At 42.7% G+C, this 24,442-nt stretch overlaps 2 protein-coding genes across 4 annotated transcripts; one reads left to right on the forward strand and one right to left on the reverse strand.

Moving 5' to 3' along the window:
* The first annotated feature begins 1,222 nt into the window (after positions 1 to 1,222).
* LOC120412730 (uncharacterized) lies at positions 1,223 to 13,418 on the forward strand. Its single transcript, XM_039573324.2, has 3 exons — positions 1,223 to 2,198; positions 12,126 to 12,940; positions 13,021 to 13,418. The coding sequence occupies exons 1-3, from the start codon at positions 1,728 to 1,730 to the stop codon at positions 13,343 to 13,345; spliced, it is 1,611 nt and encodes a 536-aa protein (XP_039429258.1). The 5' UTR covers positions 1,223 to 1,727; the 3' UTR covers positions 13,346 to 13,418.
* Positions 13,419 to 13,473: 55 nt separating this feature from the next.
* LOC120412693 (uncharacterized) lies at positions 13,474 to 23,931 on the reverse strand. 3 transcript variants are annotated; one of them, XM_039573281.2, is made up of 4 exons: positions 23,185 to 23,931; positions 14,216 to 18,513; positions 13,812 to 14,159; positions 13,474 to 13,652 (listed from the first exon to the last, which is right to left on the reverse strand). In XM_039573281.2, the coding sequence occupies exons 2-4, from the start codon at positions 18,499 to 18,501 to the stop codon at positions 13,520 to 13,522; spliced, it is 4,767 nt and encodes a 1,588-aa protein (XP_039429215.1). In that variant the 5' UTR covers positions 18,502 to 18,513; positions 23,185 to 23,931; the 3' UTR covers positions 13,474 to 13,519. The 3 variants fall into 3 exon arrangements, with proteins under 3 accessions (XP_039429215.1, XP_052562403.1, XP_039429206.1); XM_052706443.1 differs by having other exon boundaries at positions 23,787 to 23,914; XM_039573272.2 differs by lacking the exon at positions 23,185 to 23,931 and adding an exon at positions 18,573 to 18,599.
* Positions 23,932 to 24,442: the final 511 nt, after the last annotated feature.

Genomic DNA, 24,442 nt, shown 5'->3' on the forward strand with positions numbered 1-24,442 from the left:
GACGACGACTAGATTCTGGAAGAGTCGAGCGAAATCTTAAACTAGAAGCGCTCAAGTGGCACTAATTTATGGCGGTCGCCATTATGGCGAGAAGTGTCAAATTAGAGAAAGAATTTAAAACAGAATAACAAATAAATCTGTTCGCTCAAAATATGTTGCTATTGTTATTAAAATTGATACAAAAAGCAACTTTAACGAGCATTCTAATTTAAATTCAATCCGGAATAGCATTTCTAACAAAACAATTCCAACAATTCACCATGACCGCCATTATGGCGGTAGCGTTGAGGCCCAGAACCAGAACGAGGCCTACTGTGTGTTTGTGTGTGTTGGGGCCTACTGAGGTTTGCTTCCGCAATAAGGAAAAGTCGATGTTCTGGTGCTGGTTCACTGATCTTTCGCTGGAAGCAGGCAGACAGAGGCATCGAATCGCATGGAGTTCTACTCTGAACATAACCTAAATTATGGTGTGGGCTTGTGACGGTGGACTGGCTGCATGTGGTGAAGAGTTGTTGATGAAAAACATTAGGCTTGAAGAGGAATTGAGAGGAATAAAGAGAGAAAGAAATTGAGATGCACTTGAGAGAATTTAATTCACAGGTTGAGGGAATTACAAAAACAGATCATGCAGTTAGTAATAGCATTTTAATGAGTTTTAAATTTTGCTCAACTGATTGTTGCTTACACATGCTCATGTCAATATGAGATTTTTTTTTTTGAACTTCTATCTTTCCGATCTCAATATTGCCATTTGTCATGGCTTGCAAAGACATTTTTTTGCGAAACGATGCTGTGAAGACTGTTTGTTCAAACTAGAACGTTTGGTACGGTATGTCCACGCTTCCTTCCCATTGTAGATTCTATGCAATTGGAACCGTACTCAGAATCCTCTCTGCAGTAAACACGGCACAGTTAGCCTGGAAAAAACGAGGGATAATGCTTGGATTTTCAGAACGAGTTGGGCTCTTTGTTCATAATAAAAGTAAGTTAATTACTTTCTTCAAATCACGTCTCGAGAACAGACAAAAACTGTTGCACGTGTAACATTCTCACTCTCTCACTAACGCTCTCACACGAGAACAATTCCCTCTCTAATGAGCGTGATCGCTCCATTTATCTCTCAAACTCTCTCTCTCTCTCTCTCACAACCTCACACGATCGTTTGAGCATAGCTGATCCAGCCAAAGCAAGAGGGCCACGCATCTTCTTCGCAAAGAAGAGCCTCCCATTAGTCTACCGCGAGAGGTGATCGCGTTCGGTACCTGTTTGCCAACACTCCCAGAGGTTCCCCGGTCTCGTTTTCGCACCGTTTCGTGGGTTTCGTGGTGTGGGTTTTCAAAAAAGTTTCATAGTTTGAGTGACCGCGATCGCGATCGTACGCGCCAAGAGTTTTTCGGGAAGTTCAACAGACCGTCCCTAGTGCGATGTCCCAAGGTTGGGTTTGTGGACATCATTATTGGTTGTTTTTGGGGGCGACCTGTTTGAGGTGTCTGCCGTAATTAGTGTGTTTACTTGAGGAGAGAGATAGTTTGGAGACGCACGAGGTAGCCCCGAGAAGAACGTCGCACGCGTCTAGTAAAGGTGTGTGTGTTTGTGCGCGCGTGAGAGAGAGTGGCCACTTGGCGTGGTGATCTACCCGGCTACTCTACGCCGCCTGGTGTCAACGATCTCGGAGTTGGTAATTGAGGAAGTTCGTGCGATCGCGATCGTACGCGGTAGCTTTCACAATGTCCTCGGGGAAGCGATCGAGCTACGAGTTGACCACCCCTGCGGTGGACGAGGAACGTCCGCACAGCTTCTACGACAACCTGAACACATCGTCCGGAAGTTCCGGTAGCCGCGTCATCCAGATCCCGGACATTCAGTTCAAGTTCGATGACGACATCCCGATGGGACGCTCTTCGGCGCTGCTGATGAGTAACGCCAAGTCGGACTTTTTCGGACTTTCCAAAATCCCGGACGAGGAACCGGACGATGAGTCAGACGGGCGGTTGCTCGCGGACCGGCGGACACCTCCGACGATCGTGCCACCTGCGGCCACGACCGCAACCAGTTCCAGTTCGCCGAGCTCCACTGCCAGTACGGTACCGGCGGCACCGCCGGGATCGCCGGAAGACTCGCCCCGATCAACGTCCCGACCTGCCTCTGCCCAGCGTAACATCACCATTCGGTTGCCGGAAGAGGGCGCCCCCTCGGAGGTTTGTACCAGAAGCCTAGTTTTCAGGCCCATCTTTTCCTGGAATTTATCGAGAAAAGTGCCACGAAAACCACTATCATTTGCAGAGCGGCACTGCACTAATGATGGGTCTCTCGTGGAGCGTGTTACAAGAAACACTCGCCCTGGATCTATAGGTGTTGTGTTGAATAAAATGCGGCAATCAACGGCGTCGCAGTCGTGCTCTGCAGTCGCTTTTTGGCCTATAAAATAGAATTAATTTAATTTTTGTTGGTTACTCAATCTATACCTTCATTCAACAAATTAGATCAATTTACAAAAAGTTGTTCTTAAAATATACAAAAAAAAAAATACTTTTGTGACATGAAAGCAGTATGACGGCAGAGATACGCACCCGTACTCGCATAGAATAGATATCAAGATATGAAAGATGATGCAAATGATGCGTGGTAAATAAAAAGTTGCGGTTGTTCAATGTTTTTGCATGTAGATTTCGAGTGTAAAATTATTTTTCGTTATGTCTGTTTTGTCTGATGAGATTTGAAGTTTAAATATAGTTGGATGCCTAGGAATATGGCCACATGGTTCTTTACCATTTTGAAATGGGTAGTTAGAAGCATCGCGAAGGCTGTCACCACCCAATATCTCGGCACTTGTTGAAGCGCTTTTGATTCGTTTTCCCATCAGTCCCTATCTATAAATTTTGATGTTTAGTTTTAATGTTACTTAAAAACGATTTTGCTGAAAGCCTGGAAGATTGTAAAAAGGTTGGATTAAATTGAAGAATCTGACAACCCTATCCAAAGTTTTGAGCACTTAAGTGTTTTTATACCATTTTTTTAAGGCCAGATCTGAGATATTTAATGAAAACTATGTCCGCAACTACCTTGCAACCAGGGTTGCCAGATTTTTCAAGTGTCTGTCAGAATAAAGATTCATCCAGATTTTGCCAAATTTTTCACTTTTTGCCCACTTTGAACAACTTTTTGAACGATATTGAATGAAAATAACAAAAAAAAATGTTATGTATTTTTTTTATGAGATTCAACATTACTGAGGTCATAAAATCAGTTAAACCCTCGGTTAAACCACTCAAATCCTACAACACTTTTGAATTATTTCATATCCTCCCTCTCCTTCACCATTGAGAATTGATAGATTTTCGTCTGCCAGTTTTTTCAAGATTTTGGACGATACTTGGCCAGATTTTTCAGATTTTTACCTGGTAACCCTGTTTGCAACCCATCGCTGGATGGGTTGTCAGAAGGTCTTAAGCGGAGTTAATGCTGGTGCTAATTCGACGTGATGCTATTTGCTATTTGCTATTTGAATGTAATTACTTATAAACTTGCAAAGGCACCACCACCTAAAGGTGGATTAAGCATATTTTTTTTTGTAAAGCCAAAACGGCCGAAAATTGACTGACTGGAAATGATAGCAATAAATCTGAAAATAATAAAAGTTAATAAACTATTGGTTACAACAGAACTAAAATAAATAAAGGTGGTAGATGGTGTCTTTCTGTTTTGGGGCAATGACTATCAATGATGGTTCTGAATTCAGGGTCCAGAAATAGTAAATTAAAATGAAAATATAATCACTATAGGTAAAATGCTTCTGGAAAAAACACAAAGAAACCCATTTTTTGATTGAAATATTCTGAATCAAGATTTGAATGTTTTTCTAAAACAAACATGGCCCCCAAATGGCCGATCGGGAATGATGCCTTTCAGAGCCTTAACGTGAATACTTCCATCATTGGCATGCTTTTCCGTTCAAAGATATAATTTTTGCGTCGCTATCAATATTTTGACAAAATTCGTTCTACAAGTTGTTTAGAATAGTGCCCTACACATGCTGATTCCTTTTGGTAACGATTATCCCATTCCTTGCAATGTTATGGAAATCGTCATTAATCAATGATTGCCAGCTAGGACGTCAGTGATTGAATCACAAAATTATATAAATTTTGAAACACAATTGCTTTAGATCAAAAATTCCTTCAGTGGCTTCAAGAAGGCAACAACTGGCACATGCTGATTCATTTTGGTGCAGAAATTCGTTAAATCGAATTCAATACAGAGAATTTTAGAGTGATGATCAATTTTCTTCAAAAATGATCAACGGCTTCACCTTAATCAGAATATAGCATAGCATAGCATTGGTGTCTACCCGTAGCTGCTACTTCGTTATTGACCAGGACCCCCAAACATTGCTCCGTGGACCACAGATGAAAAGTAGGAACCAATCATCACCCCTTCGCAATTTTCAAAGGTCCCTATCGTGCTGATCAATATCGACGCCGGCCACGACCAGTGGTAAGACACGGGGAAGTGGATGGGAATGTTAGCCGATACTTGAGTGATGGGACCGCCAAATCGACTGCGTCTCCGACAAAGTATCACATGAGTTTTGAGGGGTTAGTAAGATGGGTATGAGGTCAGGATTCACTGTGGTAGGTGATGCGACCATGAGCAATTTGTTTATCGGTTGAAATTTTAAAAATCTTAGGCAGCCGGCTGCGGAAAGATACCTATCTAGGGATTTAAATATAGTATTAATTCGACCGCGATTTTCCATAAATTCTCCGTCGGCGTGCCTTCCGATCAACGGTGATGTAGGAAGGGCTTCATTCATTAAAATTATTTTATATCATAAGCCTTAAAACATATCCGTCGACGTGCCTTCCGATCCTCGATGATATGGAAAGGACTTGATCCAGCAATACGACTTGCTTGTCTCAAAAAACAAAAATCGGATCGTTTCTATCGAAAACAATATAAAGAGAACAAAAATAAAATTCATCGGCCAACGAACGCGCGAACAAAAAATAAATGAAAAAAGAAGAAGAAGAAATCCTATCACCCCATGTACACAAATAGCTACACAAAAGAGACGGAAAATAGCACGAAAAAAAACAGGACTGCGCGTCCACACAGGCACCGCACTACTGATGCCATTATTTAATTATAATGACCAATCACCCCATGCACTCGAACAGCGACACAAAAGAGACGGAAAATAACACGAAAAAACAGGACTGCGCGTCCACACAGGCACCGCACTACTGATGCTATTATTTAATTATAATGACCAATCACCCCATGCACTCAAACAGCGACACAAAAGAGACGGAAAATATCACGAAAAAACAGGACTGCGCGTCCACACAGGCACCGCACTACTGATGCCATTATTTAATTATAATGACCAATCACCCCATGCACTCGAACAGCGACACAAAAGAGACGGAAAATAACACGAAAAAACAGGACTGCGCGTCCACACAGGCACCGCACTACTGATGCTATTATTTAATTATAATGACCAATCACCCTATGCACTCAAACAGCGACACAAAAGAGACGGAAAATAGCACGAAAAAAAACAGGACTGCGCGTCCACACAGGCACCGCACTACTGATGCCATTATTTAATTATAATGACCAATCACCCCATGCACTCGAACAGCGACACAAAAGAGACGGAAAATAACACGAAAAAACAGGACTGCGCGTCCACACAGGCACCGCACTACTGATGCTATTATTTAATTATAATGACCAATCACCCTATGCACTCAAACAGCGACACAAAAGAGACGGAAAATATCACGAAAAAAACAGGACTGCGCGTCCACACAGGCACCGCACTACTCGGCTTCACCTTAATCAGAATATAATGAAAAATATCACTGGCTCGTTGATAAAGACAACTAACTAACTAATATTACTGGAAAAATATAAGCGGCACATAATTCCCGTAATCGTGAATTGTGTTCATGAGTTTGAGACCCACGAAGGATGGTGGTCAAAATAATATGTAAAACACTGAAATGATCAATCTCTGGAAATAAATTCTGGAAAAGCTTCAAAATTGTGGATCAGTTTCAGTTCTTGTTCTGGTGAATCCGTAAACAAAATCGTTTTTGGCCATACAGTCAAGCAAAAAATAATAATAAAAATTGTGGTTTGACGAGCGGTTTCCGAGTGATCGATTTAAAGCGTAATCGAAAGAAAGTAACCTTAAAGCTACAAAAAATGGCACGAAAATTTTTTCTGAGACAATTCCTTACACATCCATGAATTTTCAAAGAATTCTGAGAAAAGTGTTTTTTTCTTCATATGCAAACTTTAAACCTTTCTTTTGTAATAAAAGGTACAATGTATTGGAAAACATTTTTTTACAATTTTGTTTTGTCGGGTTAATTTTGTAGGCATTTCAGAGCATGATTTCCTAGGTGTACGGAGAACAAATCTCAAATATGACCATGATTGGTTGTGACACGATTTAACCCGTAAAATCGGTGCGTTTTGGTTTTTGCCAGTTTTAAGACCCTTAATATTTTTTGCATTTTTCAAAAACCTAATGAGCTCATAGTCCGTGTTCTAGGGAACAACTTTGCCGAAAAAGTGAAAGAAATCGTCCACTATTTAAAATGTTACAGAATTTACAACACTGCCGCTGAAAACTTCAACTTTTTCTCCAAGCACATCTGGCAGCACCATCAGCTTGCTTGGTTGCATGAGCGTCGCGACCTTAACATAACTTAACTTAATTTACCCTTTTTGTTACACCCTAGTACATAAATAACCCAAAATTAGCTTTTCACCTGTGGAGGTGGTCTACAAGCTTTCCCAGAAAAGTTCATTGTAAAAGCAGAACTTGAGCCTTTTCTCCCTGGCAAACGAAAAAATACATCAATGTGACGAATGATTAAATCTTAAGTTATTTGTTTATCTTTCAAAAGCGGGCAAATTATAAGCTATTGAAAAAAAAAAACACATTTAAGTGGAAAACCATAATATGATAAATTTAACTGCAAACCCCACGTGACTCATCTTTATCACCACTCTATGTTCAGCATGCTGATCATCATCGTCATTGCTGTTGCTGCTAGTCCGGTTACCGTGAGGGGGGCTGGGAATGCCGCCACCCAGACCGGTCTCGGCGGCGAAGATCCGGGTTGCGGAGCGAGGTGCGGTACGATCATTACGTTCTCGGCGAGGGGAAAATTTACTAGCGGCCGCCACCGGCCACTGTGCCACCATTTCCAACCGGTCCCGGTTACACGGTTACGGTAAATTTAAATTTCGATTTGCCGTTCGATTGAGCAGAAAGAGCAAAGTTGCAGGGGTGTTGAGGAAAGAAAATTTGAAGGTTGTTCCGATAAAAAGTTGATATCAAAAGCACGTGCAGCTCCGGGATGTTTTTTTCAAATATCATGCTCGAACTGAAAATTAAATGCTCGTGAGAAACTCATTAGAGACGTTGCAACTTTTTAAACGTTGATCGTGTCGCGTCGATGATCGGAGGAATTTAGTAAATAGAGATGTGTGATGTCAGCTGCTCGGTTAGACGGAGCGGCTCGACAACGTCATCGATTTGTTGCTTGTACGGTGTGTTTACTGGGATGAATCATGAGTAGAATTCGTTCTAATGATAAGGGAAGCAGTAAAATTTCCTGTTGGAATTTAACATTTTTTGTTACCCCCTCTGTAGAGCGAGCTGAATTTCAGATGTGAATAAAAAGTATTTACAAATCACTATCAATTTCTTAAACATTTATAAATGTTGCTTTTAGTTTTCAATGCTTGTTTTTATTTATTAATAAAAGTGATTTCTTTTTTATGTTTTTGCTTCAAAACCTGTATTTTGCACTCTGTAAGCATTAATTGTGATCTTTATTACCCGCAATATGGTAACAGGAAATCATTAAGATACTGGAACCAGTTCACAGGGAGCTTCAATCTGAAGCAACTTTTTTTATTAGCTTGTTCCTAGAGGCGAGGAAGTTTGTGTCATTTTGAGGTTCATCACCATGTAGATTGCAGTTCCTAATGTTCTCTAATCACCGGTTTTGTGGACTTGATACACAGCAAAAAAAGGTAGTAATCGAACTGCGTGTAAAAGGCCTGGGTGTAAAATAAATTTTGCATTATTTTATGAAATTTTATGTAATATTACACCATGAAATATGTAGCCCATCAGTATGGAAACCTACTTGACCGAAATGTCAAGCTCATATATTCGTTTATCCTTTCCATTCTTCATCGGTCTGATAACCGAGCGGCCTAAGGCGCCAGTCCTTACTGTTGGTGCTGGGTTTGAATCCCGTCGGTTGCCAACTTTTTTTTGTGTTTACAAAAATTGTACATGCAGTGTGTAATATTAAGAGTCTTTTTTGAGGAAGGTGATGTGCATGCTTTTGCATGCGATTTTACCATCGGATTTTTGCTGTGTAGAATAGTTTCGACTTAAGAGCGAGTTTTTCACCAATGTGTAACAGGTCGTATCGAGGTGCTTTGATTTGGATGAAACTTTCAGCGTTTGTTTGTCTATACATGAGATGTTCTCATGCCAAATATGAGCCGTCTACGACAAAGAGAATTGGGGTAAAACGGGCTTTGAAGTTTGAGGTCCAAAAAACATTGAAAAAAAAATCTTAAAATTGCTCGCATTTCCGTAAAACTTCATCAATTCCATCTCTCTTAGATGCATTCGAAAGGTCTTTTGAAACACTTCAAAATGTGCTATAGACATCCAGGATTAGTTTGACATTTTTTCATAGCTTTTGCAAATTACTGTTAAAAATTGTTTTTTTTTTAAAAAACCTCAATATCTTTTTGCAACAGCCTCCAGCATCCATACTCTTATAGGTCAAATGTTAGGGAATTTCATGGACTTTAAGACTAGGGTATTAACTTTTTGGCCAATCGCGGTTTTTCTCAGAGTTTGTCGATTTTTCTATAACAAACATTTTACAACGTTAGTTTTTGCCCTTTAGGCTTCCATAGCGGCACTTTTTGGTCTCAATTTTGACATATTCGGAGTCCTTGGAACATTTCACGTTAGTTAGAAGTATTGAGGTAGTGAATTTGACACCTCATCTTGTTTTATCAATTATTTGGATATAAGTTCGCATTATGAATGTCAAAACTGTGTTATTTGATAAATTCTATCATCAACTTTCATTTAAAGTTTGTTTGAACGCTGTAGTTTTTAATGCCAAAACAATTAAATAAAACAAAATTATAAGAATACCAAAACTGTGAAACATTTCACGTGAAATATTTCATAGGCGTCCGAAGCACCGAAAAGGCAAAGCAGAAATTTATGGTTTTGATTTCCTTAAATTCTAGCAAATTTTTATATAAACTTTCGATTGTTTTGATGTTAACAGCTTATTTGAGACCTAAAGAATGCCATTCACTAACATTTCAGTCCAAATTTGTGCGATTCATTAGAAAAAAACGAGTGTCCGGAATTCGAAGCAAAAGTGTCCGGATTTCGAATCATCTTTTATCAGTGTCCGGGATTCGAAGCATAACAAGTCATTTTAATTTTGAAATTCTGATGAAAAATTGTTAGAAAATACATATCTTGCATGCATTCTTCCAAAACCGACTGTTAATGCTACATCCTGATGATATTTTTTTCATTTCCAACTTATTAACGTCATGATTCGAAATCCGGACACTTAGTAGCATATCATTTTTTTTTATAGCTGACGAAAAATCATGTAATAAGTTGGAAATGAAGAAAAATCATCAGGATGTACTATTAACAGACAGTTTTAGAGAATTCATGAAAAATATGTCGTTTCAAACAATTTTTCATCAGAATTTGAAAATTAAAATGACTTGTTGTGCTTCGAATCCCGGACACTGATAAAAGCTGATTCAAAATCCGGACACTTTTGCTTCGAATTCCGGACACTCGTTTTTGCTAATGAATCGCACACTGGACTGAAATGTTAGTCAATGGCCTTATTTAGGTATCAAATAAGCTGTTAACGTCAAAACAATCGATATTTCATATAACAATTTGCTTGAATTTAAGGAAATCATAACCATAAATTTCTGCTTTGCCTTCCCGGTGCTTCGGACGCCTATGAAATTTTTCACGTGAAATGTTTCGCATTTTTGGTAATCTTATAAATAATTGTTAGGACATTAACTACTTGAATTTAAATGAAAGTTGATGTTAGAATTCATCAAATAACACATTTTTGACATTTAAAATGCGAACTTATATCCAAATAATTGATAAAACAAGATGAGGTGTCCGGGTTTCGAAGCGTCCGGGAATTCGAATCATGACGTTATTGATTTTATATGATTTTTTTTAACATTACCGATCTGTAAACTGTTCTGAAAATGAGGGATGACTGCAGCACTGATTTTAAACAGACATGAAACGCGCTCAAAATATTGCCCTTGGAATTCTTGAATATTTTCCAATCATTTATAGAAGGTTTATTGAATCATGTAAAAAATCATGCAAAATCTAATTTGCAATGCCGTTTTCAAGTTATAGGCATTTTAAGTTGAAATTTTCGATAAATGTTTAATTTTTAGCTGCTCCGCCAACTCACATAGCAGTTGCGACGACCCCTCTTTGATTTGCGTGAAACTTTGTCCTGTGGGTCCCTGATTCCTTTTGTCCCTGATCACGAATCCGAGCTCCACTTTTCGATATCCCATGACGGAGGGGTGGTACCAACCGTACGGTCCCTTTTATATCAAAATATTTGTAATTGTCTGTTCTACGGCTTTGTAGAACCTTGTTACTAAGTTACACGTTATAAAATATCCTGCAAAGTTAGCAAAAACACGAAATTTAAAAAAAAAAACAAATTGTGTTATAAATGAAAAAATATCAGATTTGCAATACCAGAAAATTGCAGATTCGAAAAGTACATCACTTTTCCCATAAAATGACATGTCCCAAATATGTTACATTCGTGTAACGAAAAATGGCACAATTTTTGAAACTATTTTTGTATTTTTCTCGATGAAAAATACGTTTCTTTTCGGAATTCTGATTCCATAAATGTCCCTTTGACACCAAGTTTCTAAACCATTATAATTTTAGGCTGCAAATTTTTGCAAACACTTCTTTTCTCGCATGTTAAAAAATAGAACGGTTCGTACCGCCTTCCGTCACGAGATATCGAAAAATGTTGCTCGGATTCGGGATCAGAGACAAAAATTACCCCACAGGACAAAGCTTCATGCAAATCGAAGAGAGGTCGGGCAACATGTTCCGATATCGTGTGAGTTGGCGCAGAAGTAACTTAAAACCGAAAAATACAAGTCTTTAAAAAATACAAGCTCGTTAGCTCAGTCCAGGTGTAGGAGCCGGCATTGGACTCACAATCCGAAGGTCGTCAGTTCGAATCCCGGGGTGGATGGAAGCTTAGGTGTAAAAAGAGGTTTGGACTGTCTCATCGTTTCAAGCCTTCGGACACCTAGTTTTGAGTAGAAATCTCGCAATAGAGGACGCCGAGGCAATGCTGTAGAGCGTAAAATTAGGTTTTTTGAATTCAAATTTGCATAAAATCATTAAACACCCTGCTCAGAACCGTATTGCCTCTGTATTACCTCACGATGGATTCTTATCTCCTAAGTACTTAATGCTCTCGCAACATTCGCTCCTCAAACCCATTGATGAAACTTTTTTTTCCAGCACTCCTCCATGCCTCGGTCACGATCACGATCGCCACGTTCTGTGTATTTATTGAGAACCTTTTCTTTCCGATACCCCATCTGCCGACTCGATTCTTTGTTTGTACGAAACCGAGCTGCCGTTCATAAGTACTTTTGTACACAGAGAATATAATAAAAACATACAACACAAAACTTTGCATCTGCTGATAGATATGGGGCTGGAGAGCGGTTCGGTGCGGTGTGTTGGGGGATCACCCTCATTATGTGTGTAAACACATTTGTGAGTCGGGAGATTGGTGATGTAATCCGGGCGAGGCTTATCTTGATGACTTGAGATACTGTTTAAGGTGGATCAGCTAATGAGCTGGACTCGTTCTTTTTTTCATGAATCTCATTCGTGTATTTTTAGCAGTGCTTCAGTCATTTTTCTTCAAATATTTATTTTATTTTATTTTATTTTATTCGCTGATAAATTCCTTTTTCTCGCTTTCCCACAGGCCGTCTACATGACGACAACCGTGCCGCAGAACTTTGCCAAAAACAGCAGCACCCTGATCGGTCGCCACAAACCCACCCGCAGCAGTCTCCGCCACAGCCGGATGCTGGTCGTGAACAACAAAAACTACCACCAACGGTTCCCCAAGGGCAACTCCCTCAACCTGCGCCACATCCGGCTCAGCCGACTGCTGATGCTGCTCAAGGTCGCGATCGGTGCCGTACTTACGCTCGTCGGAATGACCATCATCGTGTGGTCCCCGAACACCCACACCAAGGACAACCCGTACTGGTCGGGGATGATCCTGCTGCTGAGCGGGGCGCTGTTTCTGTTTCTGTTCGACTTTAAGCGAAGACCCGCGAATCGCCTTCGGGAGAATTTCTTCAACTTTGTCCGCATCAACGCGCTGGTCGTCCTGCTGTTGACGATCTTCTTCACCATGTTGGCGTTCATCTACGCGCTCATCCACACCACGAACCTAAGCTCGGCCAATCTGCGCTGTGAGCCGGAGTACCACTTCAACGTAAACTCGTCGAGTTGCGTTTGCCTGATCGATCCGCGATCGCCGCAGGAAGTCGCGGAAGCGGCGATGGCCGTCAGTGATGTGAGGAACGAAGCGGCTGGAGGGGGTGGAACGGGAGGATACTTTGACCGTAATGAGGATCAGGAGGGGGAGGAGGACTTTGGTAGAATGAACTTGACGACGGGACTTGCCGTGGTGGCGAGTACGATTGGGCCCACCATTATGAGTGGGCTGGATCTGAGGAAGGCGGCGGAGCAGCTGGAAGATGAGGGGGTCATTCGGTTGGAGTATCGGTGAGTTGAAAATTTATATCAAAATATCTCAATTAAATATTCGCCAATTCTAAAATCAAATCAATCTCTTTTCTTTTCAGCGACTTCAACTGCCGCGAGGTGGTCAGCATCTGGTACTACGTAACCCTTGGCTCGACCATCCTGAACAGCATCGGCTGCCTGCTGGCGGCCGCCTTCCTCGTAATCTACGGCGTCGAGTGCCAACGGCGCGAGCACGAGCTCAAGTACCTGAGCGTACGAACCAACGGCAGCGAACCTGTGCCGACGGCGCCCAAAATCAGCGAGACTGCCGTGCAGGATAGTGGCGGAAAGGAGGACTCGGACGGGGAGCAGACAGAGCGGCCTGGCAGTGCTGCCGCCAACGTTACCGAAAGTATTGACGAGAAGACGAGCGAGGGGGCGTGATGCAAAGATACAACGTGACTTTGTGTCGAGGTTTTGTATTATTTTTATAAAACAATTTATGTTTTTACAGTAATTGTAAATCTGAATGTTTCGACCGTTTGAAGAATGGCCCTTACGCTAGAGACAAAGATAAACTAGAACAATTGGCTATCTTAACAAGTTGGCTTCTTAAACCTAGAAGAACAAATCACTGCTCGGCAGAATGTCATCCCTGTGGAGGCTGTGCAGAATGCTGGAATACCACAGGATTTGCTCGTTGAAATCGACGCCACCGAACAGGTGGCCAATGAAGGGAGAGTCGCGGGATCTGCGGATAAAGAATCGTTGTTATTGGCATCACTGGAAGTGATTTTGACAGTTGAGCTAGATTGCAGTAGGTCAGCTGTCAAACGTCAACATTGGAGGTAAGTTTGTTTGACCGCGTCTCCCTTGAATCACCTAGTAGTTTGCCCAACCCGGAACCTACCTCTTCCGGAAGTCCTGCTCCACGAGCGTTATCGCCCACCGCAATCCCGCCTGGTCCCGCTTTGCTTCCCGTCCAATGTACGCGTACACTCGGCTCAGATCGATCTTCGTCACCTCCTCCAGCGTACTCCGGTCCTTTTTGTCCATCTTGAGCACGACAATTTCCTTCCCGATCAGCTGCAGCTTGAAGCTGCGCAACGTCTTACTCTTCCGGTCGGCAAACTTGAGCTCCGTTATGGGCGTCAGCACAGGGGCCTTCTGGATCTGGCGGATCACGTCGTTCAGCAGGGTGTTTGGCCGAACCGCCAGGTAGTTGCTCTTGCGGTCCGCTTCCTCCCAGTAGGTCCACCTAAAAGTATACAGACGTTAGAAGTTGTTTCCGCCTTGTAATGGAAAGTTGCTTACCTCAAGACGCTCTCCAGTGCCTTCTCACTGTAGTGAACCGGTCGTACTAACGCTCCATCCCCAATAACCTCGAACAGCGTTAGCTGATACCACTGATACGGCGTCTTCCCGGCAAGTTCCTTGCAAATATCTGACGCTGTCTTCGTCGGCGTCAACGTCACATTGATCTGAGTCTTGTCCTCACTTCCGCCATCCTTCCCGTCGCAATCGATCGTGATCCACACCTTAAAGTCTCCGGAATGCTTCACCGTATCGGAGATGTTCTCCGCCGCAGCGTGGTATTTCTGCAGCACCTGCATCATCAGCAGCTCCTTCTTGACCTCTTCCGGCGTGATCGTAAACAGGTTCTTGTACAGCTTGATCAAGTCCGCCACGACATCCGCCTCGTCCTGCGAGTAGCTGTACTGCTCAGCCTCCACGTTCTGGCTGGAGTTGGCCATCAGCGTCGATCCCCAGATCATGGCCAGGTTTGGGATGCCCATCTTGTTGTGCTGCTCCAGCGAGGCGATGAAGCTCAGGTGACCGATCAGCTTCTTCAGCGTGTGGTACTCAACTTTCGGCAGTCTCCCCAGCAGTTCCTTGTACGAGTCGATTTTGTCCTTCAACGAGTTCAACGTGGCGATGCTAACGAAACTGATCGAGTGGTTCCCAAAAAATGAATTCGGAATGTCTCGGATGAACTTCTTCAACGCCCCGGCGACGTCGTATTCGCTGAATTCTCCTCGAATCAACTGCACCGCAAACGCGTCCTCCTTGAACAGCTGCAGAATCTTCGTGACCTGGCTAGCGGATCCCGACTTGCGGTAGATTCCCTCCGACATTGATCCATGTGCGTAGATAAAGTTGATGCACTTGTCAATCAACACGGGGACGTCATTCTTCGTCAGCTGCTGCGAGTGCAGACTACCGCCGTTCTTGTGCGCCGTATCCTTGATGATCTTCCTCCAAATTTGCGTCTCCCGCGGGGAACTCATTACAAAGTACAACGTCGCGTACGGTGGACAGTCGATAAACAGCGTCGGCCCTTGCTCCACATGCAGATTCTTGATGGACTCGTCCGACTCGATTCCGCCGATGCAGCGAGCCTTCCTCAAGTCGAGCTGCTCCAGCTGTCGATCCTGGTAGTTGTAAAAGTACAGCTTCCGTTTCGCCAGCAGCAACCAAGCTCCGCTCCACTCGGAGGACACCGACTTCTTCATGTAACACCAACCACCTCGTGTGAACTCCGACAAACAGTTCTCCGGAAACACATCCGTCACCGACTGCAGAATCTTCGCCATCCAGAGGTTCCGATCGGAGCGCTTGTGTACGCCAAACATGTGCGACTGTCGCTGGGTCTTGACGTTCCCGCAGTTGGTGCTCGTAATCACCAAATTCGGGTTCGTAACCAGCTGCTGATTCGCTCCCGAACCTCCGTCCTTCTTCGGCATCGCCAGCACGACCTCGAAGCAGTGCAGATCCAGTCCACCTTCGCTGTTGAACTTGTGCTGAACGACGCACTGCAAGCTCAGGATGAACTTGAGGTGTAGCGTCTCCTTCGGTTGCGTCTTCTGCGGATCCTGATACGTCTGGATGATTTTCTCCTTCAGCACTACCGAGCGCGGTGTCAACTCGTTGAACACGTCACCGATCATCCCCGATGGGAACTTTAGCAGATGTCCGTGGTGACTGATGAAACGCTCCGTGAGCAACGGTTTAGGAACCATTTCCAGCATGGTCCTCACATCCCCCTTCCCCTTGAGGCTTGACCTCCGCTTCAACGCGTTCAACAGCTTTGACTTTACGCTCGGTTTGCTCGTCGACGGAAGCGGCTCCTGCAGAGGATCTCCTCCTGCGGTAGCCTCCTGATAGGAGGGCAGGTAAGTGTCATCTTCGGCGATGCACGCCAGCTCCGACGGCAGCTCCTTCTGGATCTTCTCAACCTGCTTCCCGCCGACGTTCTCGTTGATCGGGTTTACGTTCGTGTTCTTGAGGAACTTTTCCGGTTCCGCTGCGTTGGCGCCTTCCGCCACGAACCAACTGCTTTGCGGACCCTGACTGCTTCCCGGGTAGCTTAGATCGACCGGTTCTGGGTTGGTGCTTGGTTCCTCAACTACCGCGAGGTACGGTTGAACCTCCGCTTCGTCTACTAAGTTTTCCACGCTATCCGACGGCAGCTGCAGGTTCTGGTGAATGATCATGCTGCGTTTGGCTTCGCGAGACTTTTTGCGCTTCGGGATCGGTGGTGTCTCCTTGTTTGGAGGTTCGTGCTTGGAGGACGTATCAAGCAGCGAATCCGACCGCATCGGCGGCTTCGGCAGTTGTTTCGGCGAATCTTCCGTACTTTCGTCGGAAGATTCCACCGTGACGCGTCTCCCGTAGGATTCCGCGCTCAGGATGTTCTCGATCAAGGTGAGTTCAACGTTCTTGCCGGTTTTCTCCAGGATCGCAGCTAGTGAACGTCTCTGCACCAACGGATCAAACTCGTCGATGATATCGGAGATGGACACCTCGTCGTAATCGTGCCGCGGTGGTCTAGCCGGTTCCGGCTTGAGCAGCGACGTCTCCATGTCACAGATCTGCCCGTAAATTTGTCCATCGTTTACGTACGTAGGTTCCGGAGTGCTCAACCGAGAGCTATCGTCCTCCTCCTCCTCTTCCCGCTGAGTCTCCTCCCGACTGCTGACGTCGTAAAAGTTCCACGAATCGGACCGCAGGTTGAGATTGTTGCGCAGCTCGCCGATCGAGGACGATCGACGGGAGAAGATCCTCTGCACAGAATTGCACGTTGCCCTGTCGGATGCGGCCGATCCGGATGGGGCGACGTTCTCGTAGTTTTCCGTCTTCTTGCGGATGTGCACCCGCTTGAGCATTTCCGGTAGGTTGTTGTCCTCCTCGGAGGAACTGCTACTGCGCTGGCGTGGAATGATGTTGAGCTTTCCGTAGGGACTTTCCGTCTTGGCGGAGTCCTGCAGAATCGGTGCTGGGAACTTTGGCGGTGGAATGTTTTCCGTGCTGCTGTCGATGTCGACCTCGCGAACGGAGTCGATGTAGAACTTGGACCCGTGCAGGTTCGATTCGGATTTATTTTTGTGGCGGAGGGGTGCAGGGCTGGGGGTGTCCCCGCCTCCTCGGTCCTTCTTCGGAACGACTCGACTGTACAGGCTCTGACTTATGCCACTGTTTCTGGTGAAGGTGCCTGGGGGATTCGTTGAGGAAGACGAGGCTGAAGCCAGGCTGGCGCTGCTATTCGACTTGCTCTTCAACGTCGGCTCCTCGTACGGAGGAGGATCCTCAAAGTTGGTGCGCTTGGCGTTCTTCGGAATGTCGTACGTGGACGAGGAAGACGAACCCCCCTTGGTTAGGTCTTCCCTATTGTTTACTTTATTGTTCAACGGACTGTTGAACTGAATGTTTCTCATGAGATCACTGTTCTCCGGTGGAGCCGTCTGACGACGTTCCAGAAAGTCGTCGTCCCCGGTGCTGTTGCTTCGCTTCGTTTTGTTCTTCGTCAACGACAGCGAGAGCTTATCCTCCGAGAAGCTGTTGATCGACTTGCTGACGTTTTTGAACTTGCTGCTCGCCCCCGAACTCCAGTTGGCAATCGAGCTCTTGGAGCTCTTATAGTTCTTGTCCAACTTGGTGGCGACCTTCTTGGTCTTGTGTGTAACCCGCTCGGTGATCGACTCCGTCAGCATCCTCGAGGTAGCCCCAATCGTCTTGAACAGCTCCCCCGGTGACGTAGTCTTGTATTTGCGACCACTGCTGTCGCTACTCCCAACCGAAACTCCATCGGATTCACTCCGGCGAAAGCTGGGATCTTCACCCTCCAAGCTGAACCGTTTCGGACTACTTCCACTTGGCGAAGCCGGCGTCACGTTGCTTCGCAGGTCATTGTGAACTGTCGTGATCGCTGGACAGGGTGTCGGACTTGTGATGCTGGAGGACTTCCTTACGGCACCCGTCGGGCTCGCCGGTGTTACGTTCTGGTAGAACGTAGCTCTGTCGTCCGCTTCCTGAATGATGACCTTCGTCCGGCGAGGCGCCGGCACTGGTCGGGAACCATCGCTCTGAGGTGTTTCAACGGTTGCCGGTTTCTTAGGGGGTATGACAATCTCTACGTTCTCGTAGTCCAGCTTCGGGTAGGGTGAAACGTATGGTTTTATGCTGCTGATACAGTCTGGCACATCTTGGCTAGCGTTGTTGTTGACCTTGTCAACCTCGGGGTTGGCACTACTGTTGTTGTTGTTGGCACGTTGGCGGGGTCTTGGCACGGGAACCGGTGTGGAATGGGTTGAGTCCTCCATGGTTGTTAATAGCTAAAATGGGAAAATAGTTCATTTTAATAATAAGTTTGTTGAGTTGACAGTTAGCTTACCTTAAGCTTCATTTGCATTGAAATCAATCCAAACAAGACGGCAGGTAAGCTACTGTCAAACAAAGCGGTTAGGTCAAGTTTTGTTATGAAACAAAAATGGTTTAGACAATTTGTGGAGCAACCCACAGTAAACGGTGTCGCAAATCTTCTCTAAATGACATTCAGATTTAGTCTCCTGCCTTCTACTAGTAATGCGTTTATACCATTGACATCGGAGCCTTCGTTTTTGTTCATCGTCGCCGTAGCCTGACGACCGCTTGAGACAGTCAGACTTGGTCCAAGGTCAACCACTTATCTTGCAAGTGTGGGATTTGTTTGCTAATCATGTCGCCGTAATCAAAACACTGAATTTAGGAGGCATTTTATTATTTCCCAAGACTTCCTGGCGCGTGGTGCCCCAATGAGTCATCTCATTGGATTATTCCAACGAGTAAACCGTACATTCTCTGCATGTAGTTGTAACGATAGCGTTTTCAGACGGATGGTAGTTGGCCATGGAAATCCAAGAATCGAAGCCACTCGTGCCTCACACATTAAGGCGCATGGCCTTCTAGTCTGATTTTATCGCAATTATCGGGAGCGTTCATCAGTTATCGAATCGTCATAACTGTAAGTCTGTGCTGCTAACAGTTGACGTCGTGGTATCGGCTCTGTTATCAGAAAAATTCCACGAATTGCGACAAGTAGACAAATCGAAATAAGCGCCATTATGGCACGAGCCATAAAAAAGTCAGTTTGACAGTTCGACGCCATTATGGCGCACTTTCGCGTGAGTCATCTTGGCTATCGACTTCTTCCGGGAAGTGGCCTCTTCACGGGGTCAGTTTGCAGTTCAGCAAACATAAATGATAAACGCGTTCAAGTAGAAGTGATGTTGAAAGAGCAAACCGCAAGGTTTAAATATAGCACGCGATCACGCCAAGATTAGCTCGTCGAAGAAACTTGATTCCGGGGCTGTCTGTTTGCTTGTTTGTCTGGAGTGCTGTGGCAAAGAACTCTCCCGTTAAGTGTTTGAGGGAGTGTGGTCCAGATAAAGTTAGAGAAATATCTCTTGAGCAATCGGAGCTAGAAAGGCGTATCCGTTGAACATGCAGGTCTGGTTGGTTGGAAAGATCTTGTCAATAGAAAATTTATAGCATTTTTATCGCACCCACAATTATCTCGATAGTTGCAGTGATGGATGTGCTATAATGCTAGTTTTGTCACGTTTTGCTTGTACTATATGACCATTTAGTTGTGTTTGCAGTTGTCGTTCCGCGCAAAATGAATCATCCTCTCCACACGTTTCATTCATCTACTCGCTGGGCGATGTAATGCAATATCAGTCGTTTGCTGGTCGTGTTTGCTCTTTTCATTCTCAATTGAAGGGGGCTTTGAGAATGTGAAACGGGCAGTAGGTAATCAGAGCATGGCTGGAACGACAAATTCAATCACTTTATGGCCGTCCGAAAGGTTCTAGATATAATTGCTGGCGTGACATACAATTAACGGTTTTCCCGACTGATGTGAGTAAATAATTGCATGAATGTAGAGAATTCGCAAAAAGCATGAAAAATTGAAATTTGAATTGAATGTTTTGCAGTTTTTCCAGGGGTTTGTCGAGTTAACGAAAAATCATTATTGAATGTATTAACCCTTCAAACGGGCTTCGATCTGAAAAAACGCCAAAAATCAATATTCCAACCGATTTTTGATCTTCAAAAAGTATTGGAAAGAAGAACTCTTAAGATTTTAGAAAATTTCAGGGTTGGAGGTTTAACTTGTTTTATGTGACTTTGCCAATGTTTTTAAAAATGTAATTTTTAGGGGTCAACTTTGGCTATGTTTTTTTACTAACATTTCCTATATTTTCAGTAAAAAGAAGTATGCAGTATTTTTTTAGTGACCCAGACTAAACAAGATAAATGCAAATTAAAATACTAAAAATAAAACAAGAAAAACATAAAAAAGAGAAGTAAAGTTTTTCGTAGAACAAAAGTTGCTCAAAATGACCTCCTGAACACGGGAAAAATAAATATTCTTGCAAAAAAAAAAAAAAATAGCAGTAGAGGGTTAAACTGTTACAATTCGACCAAGACAGTGAGCAAGAATGCTACTCTCATTATTTCAGATTTCTCCTTGGGTCCGTTTGCTAGAGAAAGCGATAGCAAATCAGAGAAAGTGAGACGATTCTCGAAAAATGTTTGGTATCATTGAGATCGTGAGCTGTCATTACTGAATATACATTATTGTTATTACCAAACTTGAAAAAGGTTTGTAAACAAACAGCCTGTTCAACTAAGTCTAATATTTATTACATATATTTATTACATTTATTACATGTATGTTGAGTTTGTTGATGTGGGTTAGGTCTTTATCTTGTTTTCTTTTTATTGGAGGTGGACAAAAGCCCCCTTAAGCTCTCTCAAAAAGACACAAAAACCTTCTTACCATGCTGTTGTCTTGAATTGAAAGTTTGCTTTAAAAGCTCAATTAAAGACCAAAGTAACTTTAATAAATCTAATGTTTTTTAGTGAGCTTCAGAGCACTCTTATTTTTCAAATCACTTAGTTTTCGATTAAACCGAACCTTCTCAAAACTGAGTGAATGTGACACCTGTCTGATTTGCGTGAATTTCACTTAGATTACGGTGGATTTCACTCTATTTTTGTTGATTTCTAAGTAATATTCAATAAAATATGACTAATGCTCCATTTATCCACTTCATAGTTGGTTCGGTTTTGACGAGAACTTAGAGGATTTAAAAGTGCGTATACATTTCATGACTTCAATAAAGCTTTCTAGGCTCAGTGAAAAAAAAATTATTTAGTTCAAAAATGTCTAATTACTCGTCATTGTGTTCTGATGCAAACAATAATCGAGCTCGAGCTGTCTCAGTCCCTGCGGAATATGTTGGTTGAAATATCGGGCGGTTAGTTAAAAAAAAAACAGCTAGAAGTCGCCTGACAAAAAAATTTTGCTAGAAAGAGATAGTAGATCTGATGCAAACAAACACGAAGCTGCCATGTAAACATTATTTGAATGTGTTGGTAAATTTCTTACTAGAAAGTTTTATTTGAATAGCATCAAATAATTAAAATTATTGACCAATTGATTTGATAAATATTTTAAAATCTGTACAATTACCTAAAATTGTTCATAAATCATTAAATGCTCAAATTTGTAGGACTCAATCTCACCCTCTAGATACAATGTTACTGCTGATGGCGGAACCTATAAAGTTTTCTAAAAACTAAAATCAAAACATCTCTCAATTAAACCACAATAATTTGGGCAAAGTTGCTGAGTAACCTAAATTGACACAAAAAAAACTTTTATTAAAATCTTGTTTTTAGTTGTTAAACTGCTTTGTTTTTTTCTTGTAAGTTTTTTAAAGCAACTTGAATCTCAGTATCGAGAAATTAAAAGTGAGAGTGTGTGCGAGAAACATGGAGTTAAACTTTTAAAAAGCATTGGAGAGCTGCACAGAAACTGCACAGAAAGTTTATCTTTATGTTGCGATTTGACAGCTCGTTAGATTGCTAGATCATTTGTCGATACAAAATTAATAAATCCAAATTTCGATTCCGTTTAGCCATTGAAAAATCGGTAGCTTTTAAAGTTTCTTCTTGAACGTTGAGTTAAAAATTATATTTAAAAAATACAATATTCTTTAAGTTTAAAGAAAATGTTGCATTTTTTTTTTCAAAGATATCAAAAGACATAGAACTTGACAGAATTTGCTTTGATCGTTTAAACAACAGCATTGTAAAGTTTTTCACAAGCAGTTGTAAAATAATGCACGAGTTGTTAAGTATTCTACTTTATTTCTTAAAATAAATTGAAAACAATTTTGAATCGGATTTTTCAGTAAAAACGTTCGTTTTCTCGCATTAGTTTCTCGTTTATAGTCAATTAAAAATCCAAAAGAGTGTCGAAAAGTATTAATTTTTGATACTTTTACAGAAAAGTTAAACTTAGTAAATAATAGTAACAAAATGTTATTCTAACCTAAGCTGATCTATCCTTAGAATAGCTCTCTTTTATTGGGTAAATTGCTCCAAACATTTATATTTTAGGCCTACTGCGCAAAGTTAAACGCAAAGTTGATTCATTGAAACGATTTGATTTTAAATACAATTTGATGCCTCTGTGCTTTATTGTTCTAACAAGCTAGAAATCCCTGCAAGCTTTGTACAAGAGAGCCCAGAGGCGTCGAATTGTTATAATAACATCTTGATAGTAAAAAGTTGAATTCATTTCAATACCTTCATGATTAAGTTGCTTTAGAAAATTCGATGAAAGAAATATATATATATATATATATTTTTGCGCTAAGAGTAAACTGCTTTATTATGAAATGAGTCATTTACCCAGAAGAAGCATTTCTCAAAAAAGAAACCGTTTGGTAAACATCTTGCAAACTATCTAAAAATAAAATAATTCCCCCCATCAGAGTGCTTTTCTACATGATCCTCTTCCAGCAAATGGAAAACAATTTCGCTCCATTCATTCCACAAAGTTCAACAGCTCTTAGTCATCGCTGGCTTTGTTTGTTTACATCTTTAAAATGTTAACAAGGTGCGAGTCGTGTATTTGGTAAACAATTTTATCCAGGGAATCGTTGACCTACCGTTCTGCAATTGGCACTGTGTTACTGTTCCACCTTTCAATCCAAGTAGGTGTGGCCGCTCTACTGCGCCCACATTGTCACCCCGACGCTTTACATTCAACAGGTCAGCGGTCACTTTGATGAATTGTATTTTCCAAAGGGGTGGGTTTGTTTTGGGCCTGATAATTTTTTTTGACGTCGATCACTCACAAAACTCCAACAAAACATCAACCCGCACCCACACCAACCAAAATTCCGCTGCACCTCTTGCTACTTGTGTGCGTACGCAGCTTGTTTGCAAAATAACGCTTGCTAGTGTGCGTGTGTCATTCGCGTCGTGCCGCCGCCGCCTACTACCACTTGTTCACCTCGTCTTCTCGTTAACACTCATCAACTGCGGGTGTGTTGCATAGACCCAAAATTGATTAGCCATCAAAAATTGACTCACGTAACTGGTCGTAATTGGGCTTCGATCACACTCACTTCGGTTCGGTTTTGAGGCTGTAATTATCGCATTTATCGGGCGGGTCACTTGCGCGAGTTTACGGGGTCAATTCGACGCCAGTTGGAAACGGGTGCGGCACTGCATTAATCCGGAATCTGATCGCAAACGCGGCACTTACATGATTAATAACAAAAGAACTTGTCCGCTGACTAAGTGTTGCTTCACCAATACCACTAATGCACTCTCTGTCGAGTTGGGTTGACGAGGAGTAACGAGGAAAATGTGTCCACACGCGGTCGCGGTTGGCTCAAGAATGAAGTTGAGTCTTGAGAGAGCAGTCGATGTCAACGCATCGATGGTGTTGCTGAGAGAATTGTGAAAGAATTGCATTTTCTGATGCGCGTTGTACTCACTCTCTTGTTTTGGTTCTGATTTCAGGTTGAGGTAGTAGCAGGCGCTGAGAAGCGACAGTGACTAGATTTAGCAAGCCGCGGTTTCGAGTGGTCGAGCTGCTTTACAGGAACACGAAGATAACTTGAACCGAAATCCAGAGCGTAGTTGTGGCTTTGAACAAAGGAGAACTTCCAAGAAATTAAGGATATTTCTGAAAACCTTGAGCATTTAGCACTATTACAAAAAGGAAGTACTCCCTTGTTTAGTGTTTTTTCTTTATGATTTTTTTTAAATCAAGAAAATTACATACAGAAAATATTAGAGTTTGACGATATCGCTACGTTATGTGACCGGATTCGTTTGATTCACAACGAACAGTTTGTTAATAAGAAGGAATTGAAGTCCGTAATTGAAAGCTATGTTCAGATGACTTTGATATTC

This window comes from Culex pipiens, chromosome 1, assembly GCF_016801865.2.
Source record: "Culex pipiens pallens isolate TS chromosome 1, TS_CPP_V2, whole genome shotgun sequence".
Classification (NCBI taxonomy): Eukaryota; Metazoa; Arthropoda; class Insecta; order Diptera; family Culicidae; genus Culex; species Culex pipiens.